Source organism: Propithecus coquereli, unplaced genomic scaffold (genome assembly GCF_000956105.1).
Source record: "Propithecus coquereli isolate 6110/MARCELLA unplaced genomic scaffold, Pcoq_1.0 Scaffold370, whole genome shotgun sequence".
Taxonomy (NCBI): Eukaryota; Metazoa; Chordata; class Mammalia; order Primates; family Indriidae; genus Propithecus; species Propithecus coquereli.
Genome location: NW_012149397.1, coordinates 2,245,312 through 2,254,848, shown reverse-complemented (window position 1 = coordinate 2,254,848; position 9,537 = coordinate 2,245,312). Strand labels below are relative to the sequence as shown.

The 9,537-nt window shown below is 54.8% G+C and overlaps 2 protein-coding genes across 4 annotated transcripts in view; one reads left to right on the top strand and one right to left on the bottom strand.

Moving 5' to 3' along the window:
• Positions 1 to 9,296, top strand: part of LOC105816425 (chromosome unknown open reading frame, human C9orf89) — a 20,356-nt gene extending 11,060 nt beyond the window's left edge. Inside the window, exons 2-6 of one of the 2 annotated variants that reach the window (XR_001137795.1) lie at positions 3,967 to 4,120; positions 6,393 to 6,546; positions 7,968 to 8,027; positions 8,261 to 8,332; positions 9,008 to 9,296. Coding sequence is in view for 1 of the 2 variants with exons in the window: in XM_012651839.1 (XP_012507293.1) it covers positions 3,967 to 4,109; positions 6,393 to 6,546; positions 7,968 to 8,027; positions 8,261 to 8,332; positions 9,008 to 9,123 (545 nt within the window). In the remaining variant the exon portion in view is untranslated. The remainder of the gene's footprint in view (positions 1 to 3,966; positions 4,121 to 6,392; positions 6,547 to 7,967; positions 8,028 to 8,260; positions 8,333 to 9,007) is intronic. The other variant, XM_012651839.1, reaches the window with a different exon arrangement.
• The window catches only part of LOC105816424, a 4,865-nt gene continuing 2,303 nt past the window's right edge, over positions 6,976 to 9,537 (bottom strand). The window contains exons 3-4 of one of the 2 annotated variants that reach the window (XM_012651837.1): positions 8,490 to 8,553; positions 6,976 to 7,626 (exon numbers count right to left, since the gene is read on the bottom strand). In XM_012651837.1, coding sequence (XP_012507291.1) covers positions 7,420 to 7,626; positions 8,490 to 8,553 — 271 coding nt within the window. In that variant the 3' untranslated portion in view covers positions 6,976 to 7,419. The remainder of the gene's footprint in view (positions 7,627 to 8,489; positions 8,554 to 9,537) is intronic. The other variant, XM_012651838.1, reaches the window with a different exon arrangement.

Genomic DNA, 9,537 nt, shown 5'->3' with positions numbered 1-9,537 from the left:
TCTGAGATCAAAACTGCCACACCAGCCTTCTTTTGGCTTCCATTTGCTTGAAATATTGATTTCCACCCCTTTACCTTGAGTCTAAATGCATCTTTGCAAGTTAGATGAGTTTCCTGGAGACAGCAGATGCTTGGCTTGTTTTTTTTTTATCCACTCAGCCAGCCTATGTCTCTTGAAAGGGGAGTTCAAGCCATTCACATTTATTGAGAGAACTGATAGGTGGGGTGAATTACTGTTCATTCTGTTGGGTTGCATTTTGTTCCTTTGTTTTCTCTTTTGAGCCATTGTGGAATCTAGCCTTTGATCTTTAACTTTTGAGTGGTTTCACATTTGAGAGTGTTTATTGTGCTGATCCTCGTGTAATTCCGTTTTGAGTACTTCTTGGAGAGCTTGTCTTGTCTTAGTGAATTCCCTCAGTCTTTGCTTATCTGAGAATGTCTTTATTTCTCCTTCATATATGAAACTTAGTTTTGCAGGGTACAAGATTCTAGGCTGGGCATTATTCTGTTTCAGAAGAGTCAGAATGGGGCCCCAGTCTCTTCTTGCTTGTAGGGTTTCAGTTGAGAAGTCTGGAGTTATTTTGATGTGGTTTCCTTTATATGTTATTTGTTTCTTTCACCTTACAGTTCATAGAAGGGCCTCTTTAGTGGATATTTTGGTCAATCTGATGACTGCATGATGTGGTGTCCTCCTATTTGCATTCAATGTCCCTGGGGTCCGTTGAGCTTCTCGTACCCGTATATCTAGATTTTTAGCAAGGCCTGGGAAATTCTCTATTAATTCTTCAGATAGCTTATCCAGCCCTTATGTGTTTTCTTCTTCACCTTCCAGAATCCCAGCACCTCAGGTTCGGTTTTTTCACATAATCCCACATTTCTTGTAGGCTTATTTCTTTTCTCTTAATTTTCTGCTCGATCTCTGTGACTGATTTATTCAGTTGGAAGGAGCTGTCTTCAATCTCTGAGATTCTTTCTTCTGTTTGATCTACCCTGTTCTTGAGGCTTTCCACTGTGTTTTGTAGTTCCCTGAATAAGTCCTTCATTTCCAGGAGATTGGTTTGATTTTTCTTTAATATTTCAATTTCTTTAGTGAATTTTTCTTCCAAGTCCTGGATTTTTTTTTGTGGTTTCTTTGTGTCGGTCATCCATTTTTTCTTGCATGTCATTGAGTTTTCTTACAATCCATGTTTGAACTTCTTCTGTCATTTTAGTATTCTGGACTTGGTTAGTGTCCATTGCTAGAGAGCTGGTATTCCTCTTTGGGGGTGTGCTTTCCATTTGATTCTTCATACTTCCAGAGATCTTTCGCTGAGTCATTCCCATCTGGATCAGCCGTTGCTTCTCTCCTTTCAGTTTTCGTTTGGAAAGTAACACGTCGTGTGTGTTTTCTGCTCCAGTGGATGTTGTAGCGAGGCAGATCGCAGGTGCTGCCTATTAGCCTGGATGTGTGTGCTTCTATGGTTACTTCATCTGCCGCTAGAGGGAGCCGCTAGTATGTTGTTCAGGGTTCTTCTACCACAGCTGGGAGGCTGCTCCTGATGGGAGGGGTTCCTTGGGGAACTTGTTTTGGTCTATTGCCAGGATTTTTGTTCCCTAGCCACAGACCTTACTGTTGGTAGCTGGCTGGAGTTGGAAATCGAGCCCCAGAGTTGCCATCCTACTGAGTGACCTAAACCGGTCTGATGAGCAAAGTCACTGGGCTGTCAACTATTGGCTAGCGCCAAGGCCCCGCGGATTGAAGCTAGTCACGGTGGGAAAGTGGCTGTTTATGTCTCGCCGCCATAACCCCAGAGGTGGAGCCTACCACTTTCAGTGCGAAAGATGCTGGCTAGGGGGAGGGGGCGCTGCCCCAGTTCACCCAGCGCCCCAGCGCCTGTAAGTCCCACAGGCCTTAGCCTCCCACAGCTGAGGAAGTATTCAGAATTCACCCATCGAAAATGGGCCTGGGTAGTTGACTTTAGGTCCTGTAAGGGCGGAGCTTGTCGTAGGAGTTCCCAGGCTGGGGGAAGGGAGCTGTCCGACACCGACACCGTATCACACTGCAGCGGCTGGGCTGTGGGCCCCGAGAATGGCGACTGCCCGCCCACAGGGCGCTAGCACTGGAGGCGACTGTTCAGGAGTTGGCAGGCGCCAGATCAGGGAGCCAAGTCATCAGGGTGCCCCGGTGTCTCTTTTATGTCACCCTCCCCCAATCTCACGCCTATCCAGCAGGAGCTCTTACTCTTACTGACCCACCCTGAGCAGGCTTATTCATGGGCTGTGGTTTCCACGTTAGAGTCCCCTACTTGGTGATCACCTCCTTGATCTGGACCCGCTGGGTGCCAGAGACAAGTTTCCTGTCTCCTAACTGCCTCTGGAGGTAGCCCAGACCAGTCCCTTCCCTCCCCAGTGCTGTCCTGGCACGGAGCTCCGGGGAGTTCAGGATGCTCCCCGCTACTGTGTCCTCTCCGCAGAGCCCTGTGTCTCCTGCCACGATTCTGCACCCACTTCATGCAGGTCCCTGTCTTGGTGAGTGTAGAAGTCAGTGGGAAAGCAAGACTTTCTCTTGAGGGTCTGATCCCACTGTACTTGCTGGCCAGGCAGGCGCAGCTGTCCCACGCTCCACTCTCTATTGTCTGTCTCGCACTCTTCAGGTTTCGCGTTCCTATCTCCTGTTCACCTTTTTTTTTTCCTGTTTTATGCGTCCCATGCTGAATCTCCACCAATTCACCTCGCTGTTCTTGCGGGAGAGCGATCCATTCATGTGTAGCAGACCGAGATCTACGCCTCTTTCTCTGGGAGCAGGAATCTAGGAGGTCACCTTTACTCTGCCATTTTTTCTCCCCCCAATCTATGCCTTTTGATTGGAGAGTTTAACCTATTTACATTTAAAGTAATTGCTGATAAAGAATGAATTATTACTGTCATTTTTCTATTTGTTTCTGTATGTCTTGTAGCTTTTTTGACCCTTATTTCTTCCATTGCTGCTTTCTTTTGTGTATAGTTGATTTTTTGTAGTAACACATTTAGATTTACTTCTTTTCTTTTGTATATATTCTATAAAGATTTTCTTTATGTTCACCATGGGGATTATATTTAATATCCTAAAGTTATAACAAACTAATTTGAATTGACACCAATTTAACTTCAAGCACATATAAAAACTATTCCTATAAAGCTCCATCACCGCCCCCCCACCACCCAGCTCCTATGTACATGGGAAATAGGTCAAGCTGCCACAGGTATGTAAGGTGATGTACTTGTTCAGTCCACTTGTTCAGTTTCTGTGAGGACCCTGTGCCCCTGTGCCTTCCACCACCACTCCACCCCTCAGCTTTAAAGGTCTGTCATTCTAAGGAACATTCTAATGGGAAAGATGGTGCAACAATGAATGATGGTGATTCTGAAAGAAAAGACAAAAGAACAAGTATTTCCAGCTCCCTGGGAGGGCTTGCTGGTTTACTGTTGGTGGAAGCTTCTTAAGGCATTGCAGACAGACTGTGTCCCACGGTGATGCCAGCATGGGCCACCCTGAGCTCTGTGTCCCTGCATTCGTGCTGCTGTGGGGAGCTGCAGAGCCCATGTCCAGGCCTTCTCTAAGCCGCCTGTACCTTGCCTATTTCTGGATGGCCCTGCAGGCAGCCCATGGAAAGTGGATTCTTTAGACCCTCTGAGTTTATTTTCTGTGATAAACCCTTGGACAAAGAAAAGGGGTCAGAGATGTGGCCCTTCCTGGCTACTTTTCAGCACGTCCTGGTGGGTTCCTGCCACACCCACCCACTTCCATTTCCTGTTGAGGCCCCGGGTGGGGGCAGCTGTCAGCTGTGTGCAGTGCTCCCTACATGGGCTAGGATGTCCACAATCCTCCAGGTGGACCCTCCTGGTGGACATAGGGGCCTCCCATGATCAGCATCAGCGTGAGGCTGCTGTACCTAGTCCCCTCGGACTGTGCTGGCTCACGCCCCTGTGCCATCTGCTTCTGTTTCAGATCAGACCTACTGTGACCGCCTGGTGCAGGACGCGCCTTTCCTGACGGGCCAGGGGCGCCTGAGCGAGCAGCAGGTGGACAGGATCATCCTCCAGCTGAACCGCTACTACCCACAGATCCTCACCAACAAGGAGGCGGAAAAGGTGCTGAGGAGGTGAGGGGGGGTGCGTGACACATTCCTTGGTTTCCCTTCCTTTCTGGGCTGGGAGAAGTTGGCAACTAGCCCCGGGTCATCCTCTCACAAGATGACACACCCAGCAGGTGTGTCAGGACAGCTCAAAGGTGACATACCCGGACCTGGCCACTAGGGCTGCCGAGCTCCAAACTATCTCTTTGGGGCGACCACAAATGGGCCCATAACATCAACTCTCTGTACCTCGGTCTTTTCATATGTCACTGAACCTGCTGCCCCTTCCAGAGTTGCTGGGAGGGTTACATAAAATGACACATGATGACACACAAAAGCACACAGTGGTACAAGATTCAGGGGGCAGAGGGAGGGCTGATGAGGGAGGGGAAGGAGAGAGGGTTGAGGGGGAAGGGAAGGAAGAGGGAGGGCTAGGGAGGGAGAGGAGGGAGAGGGAGGCCTGGGGAGGGAGGGGACGGAGAGGAGCAAAGGTCAGGCCTGGCCTCACTCTGGTGCCACAGGGCTCTGCACTCTGCATCTTCCAAAGGTTCAAAGTGGGCAAATGCATGCTTCCTTTTTCTCTAATTCCCATGTTGTGTGCGAGGCTGAGGGGCCCAGCCTGTCACAGGTAGGCAGCAGAGACTCCAGGTGGGCAGGTGCTAACCCTGTCTCAGCAGTGCTGAGGGGTCTGGTCCCACTTGGAGACTCAGCTTCCCCATCTGTGGAACGAGCAGCTGGAGCCCTGGGCTCTCAGGCTGTGGTGAGGACTAGCTGACCTGAGCCGGGTAAACAGCTGCCCGAGTGTCTTCCTCCCTAGATGGTCCCTGGTTTCCTACTGCAGGTCTGTGAGGAGCCATGGTCATCGCCCCATTTTACAGAGGAGGCCACTGAGGCCTGAGAGGCAGTCACATGCCTAGGGTCACCTGTCTCAGGAGTGTCAGACCACATCCTCATCCCATCCTGTCACTTAGGAAGGTGCCCAGGGGCAGTTGCTGTCACTGTGTCACATGGCCCTGGCCTCTTAGAACTGCAGACCCGGCTGTGCCATGCTGGCTCTGCTGGAGATGGGATTTAAGGTGCAATTCCTGGGCTCTGGCCTGGGAGGTCTAATCTGGTCCAACCCCCGCAGCACTGGCTGACCTCGAGGGGCCCCAGGTTTCTGGGATGCTGGATGAGAGAGTTAGGCGCACACTGCCCACCCCAGCCACACCTATGGCTCTGGCTCCGGCCCAAGCCATCTGCTCCCTAGCAGCTGTCACCAGGTCCCAAGGGGCAGATGGTAGGTGCCAGAGACCCACTAGTCCTTTGAGGTTCAGGTCCTGTCCCCCTGCCTCCCTGCCTGAGTGAGTCCTATCTCCTCTTGGAGCCACAGTTTCCTCACGTGGTGGATGTGGGTGGGTGGGTGTCATGATGCCACTTGTAGGGCTGTCCTGAGGGTTAGGACATCTGCTGGCATGGGTGAGGTTGGTCCACAACAGAACATGAGTCAACACGGGCCCTGGTACTGGCTCAGATGCTTCTTACATTACAGAAATGGTCCAATAATTTAAAAAGGTATGAACTCAAATTCGTCTCTTATTATTGTAAGCAGAAGTCTAATACATGCACATTTTTTAGTTTTGAAGAGTTTCAGATGTTTATGTAAGGAAAAGGGGAAGTGTGCCATGCACACTTCCTTTCCTCACAGGCGCCGTGGCCCTGCTGCCTTCTGGTTCCACCCGGTTCCCTGCAGCTGTGTGGAATGGCACTGTGCCACCAGGGGGCAGCACCAGGCCATAGCTTCCTGGTCCTGGGGGTCCTCGCCCAGTACCTGTCCACTGACCTTGAGAACCACACGTTTCTCTGTCAAACACATCAAAAGAGCCAATTCTTTTCTCAACTGATTTTTAAAATGCTCGACTCACATTCCCGTAGACTGCAAAATAACAGAAGTTCTCATGCCATCACCTCGTCAATTCTCTATCAAAGCCACCGTGTGGGTTTATTATCCCTTTTCACAAATGAAGAAACCAAGTCTCAGAGGGGTGGAGCAACTTGCTGAGGTCACACAGCTCCCAGCCTCGGTTTCCTGCCTCCCACCCCACGAGGGGCATGAGGATTAGTGGCGATGCCCATGGCTGCGGCAGCGCCAGGTGCCATGTGGGTGTGGGTGCGGGGCTGTGCCGTCACAGGTGCTGCCATCAGTGGTGTCCTGACACCCAGTGAGGAAGCTGAGGCTGGGGGACCTGAACTTGGAGCCCCTGACCCACAGCCGCCCCTCTCTGGCCTGATTTTCCCTCATACCCCCTTGCGCCCCCAGTTCCGAAACCCCAAGGCGTCCCTGCGCGTGCGGCTCTGCGACCTGCTGAGCCACCTGCAGCGGAGCGGCGAGCGAGACTGCCAGGAGTTCTACCGCGCCCTGTACATCCACGCCCAGCCGCTGCACGGCCGCCTGCCCAGCCGCTCCGCTCTGCGTAAGTCCCGCGTGCCGCCACCCTGCTTGGCCCCGTCCAGGAAGGGGACCCTGGCCTGCTGGCCATGGCTCGGACGTCCTCTGTGCCCACTCGAGTCTGCTGAGGCCCAGGCCTAGCATCGCCTCCCTCCTCAGCCCCTCCCCAGAGACCACCCTCCGGCCTCCCAAGGAGGGTATTGCAAGCAGTGCAGATCTCTCTCCCTCCCTGCCCCCGCCCCTCTCTCTCTCTCACCCCGTACATCTCCTGCCCTTCCCTGTCCAACCTTATTCCGTAGGGACCCCAGAAGGGGCGGGGAACCACACATGGCCCCCGGGATCCTTGAGTGCGGCCTTTTGACTGAATCCAAACTTTACAGAACAAATCCTTTTATTAAAAGGAGTGAGCAGAGAAAGATGAAGCTTTTCTTGCCTCCTTTGGTGCTTAAAAAAACTAGTCTTGAAATCAGAAGGCTGCAGGTCCCCCCACTGTCGGCCACGGCAGACGCTGAGGCGGCGTTCACGTTGGGTCCGGCCGCCCTGCACGTGTGCGGTGTTGCTGCGAGGCCGCTCCAGGCCTGGCTGAGCGTGCGAGGCGTGCGTGTTTCGGTGTAGAGGCCCCCCAGGCAGGGAGCCCTCGGGCCCCAGGAGGTGTGTGGATCCCGAGGGTCTGGGCTCCTCTAGCTGCTGGGGAGGGCGCGGTGAGGCTGGGATGGCAGCGCTGATCCGAGGCCTCCATGCTCGCCCCAGGAGGAGGGGCTGCTGCCCTTCGGTCCTCAGACAACAGGATGGAGGCCGGAGAGACTGCGTGGCTCCCTCCAGGCCACTCAGCCAGGACCCTGGGTTGGGGTCTCTGACCCTGAGGAGACCTCCCCAGGTCTCGCAGGAGGCAGTTTAGTTACTGGACAGGGGAGGGCTCCAGGGCAGGACTGTCCCCCAGGAGGATAGCAGGTGGGACTGGCCTCTCACCCCAGCCATGGTGCTCCACAGGGATCTTCCAAAGGGACCGAGCCACACCCCTGCTGGAGGCAGAGCATCTTCCGTGGCTCCCAGGTGCCCCCAGGCCCATCCTGCAGGTCAGCAGGCTGGAGAGGCCATGGGAGGTCTGAGGAGAAAGCCCCCTGCCCAGCTGCACCTGGCAAGGCAGCCACCTCCCTGACACCAGCTGGGTTCTCAAAAGGGGATGTTCGTGCTGCATTTGGTGCCTTGTGGCCACCAGGGAACGGTGGCCCTGCCCACACCCATGACTCTCGAAGTCACAGGAACTGGAGCAAAGCAGAAGACTCAAAACCGTGCAGGGTTCCCTGAGGAGGGCTGGCCTCATGGTGCCAGGCCTGGTCCAGCCAGGCCCTGGGAGGCAGCAGTGGCCTTGGGTTTGCCTTGGGGGTGACCACCTTGTTCTCTGGCTGGACCCTCAACTAACCGTGCTCCGTGATTTTGTTCCAGAGAACTCAGATTGCACAGAGCTAGACTCGGGCAACGAGAGCGACGAGCTGAGTGACAGGGGTAACGCCCCCGCTGCCCCTCCCCTCTCTTTCTCCCCCAACCCAGGGCTCCATCTCCGCCTCGGGGCTTCTCCATCCCAAATTGGGCTCCATTCCTGGCCTTCTGTTGGTGACAGACCCCCTAAGGTGCTTGCTGGGGGGCTCTTCAGGCAGCATCCCAGCCTGGCATCCCTACCTCCTTGTGTGGCCCCCAGTGGGCCCAGGGGGACCCTGCTTATGCTCGTTTCTCTGCAGGACCCGTCAGCTTCCTGGCTGGCCTCAGCCTGGCCGTGGGATTGGCCCTCCTCCTCTACTGCTACCCTCCAGGTGGGTGCACGTGGACCCTCCAGCCCAGGCCTGCACACCCTCTGCCACTGCACTAGGGCCACCAAGAGAGGGCCCGACCCTGCCCGCATCAGAGGCCCCTTGGTCTCTCCAAGCCTCAGTTTCCTCACTTGTGCAGTGGGTCGGTATCAGTACCTACCTCACAGAGCTCGTGAGAAATGGGGTGTGTGGAACGCCCGGGCCTCCAGTGGTCCCTGCTGCCCCTGGGAGAGAATGACAACCCTTGGAGAGAAAGTGGGCAGCTGGGGGTCTGTCACACCTGTGACCCTGAGCTATGCAGAGGCCCTTGAGCCGGTGGCCTCCCCCAGAGCCTCAGGTCTTTCCACTCACAGTGTCACAGGCCTGATGAGCAGGGGGCCTCGCCCAGCCTGGCCTGCTCTGCCCCATGTTTTCCACCATGCCTGAATCTGTCACTGGGAAGGCCAGCTGCGTACAGGGACATAGGCCCAGAAGGCCCTTGGTCACTGGGGTGGGAGTTGGAGGCTGCAGAGTCTGCCCTGATTCTTGTCTTTTCAACCCAAACGCCAAGCCCATGAGCGGGAGGGACAAAGGAGCAGTGCCCAACCTGCCCAGCTCCCCAGGGAGCCGGAGGCTGGAAGGACAGAGTTTACCCCCGGGCCTGGGTCTCCAGTTTTCTCCCCCTGCTGTGTCTTCCAGACCCCAAGGGGCTACCGGGGGCCCGGCGCGTCCTCGGCTTCTCGCCCGTCATTATTGACAGACACGTCAGCCGCTACCTGCTGGCCTTCTTGGCAGATGACCTTAGGGGACTCTGACGGACCCCAGACCCCAGGCCTTTCCTGCTGCTCAACCAAAGAGTCCGCCAGGCGGCCCACTGAGGGGGCCGGAGCTTCTTTTTCTAAATGCTTATTTTTCATTATTTATAATTCATGTAAGAAGCACACCACCTTACAGGGTGCTCAGTGATATTAAATGTTCAAGTCCTGTCCACCTGGCTTGCTGCTTTTATCTCAGGAGGGTTTTTGAGACGATTCTGACTATGGCCGCTCCAGGTGGGCTGGGCCAGGTGTGCTCCTGGCATCCTGAGTCCAGCTGTTGGCGCAGCCTGAGGCAGGACGCTCTCCACCTGGCTCACTTGCCCCAATGATCCCTACACACTGTCCCCTCCCACCTCAGATGTCCCCCCCACTCTCCCCTCCCACCTCAGACATTCCCCCCACTCTCCCCTC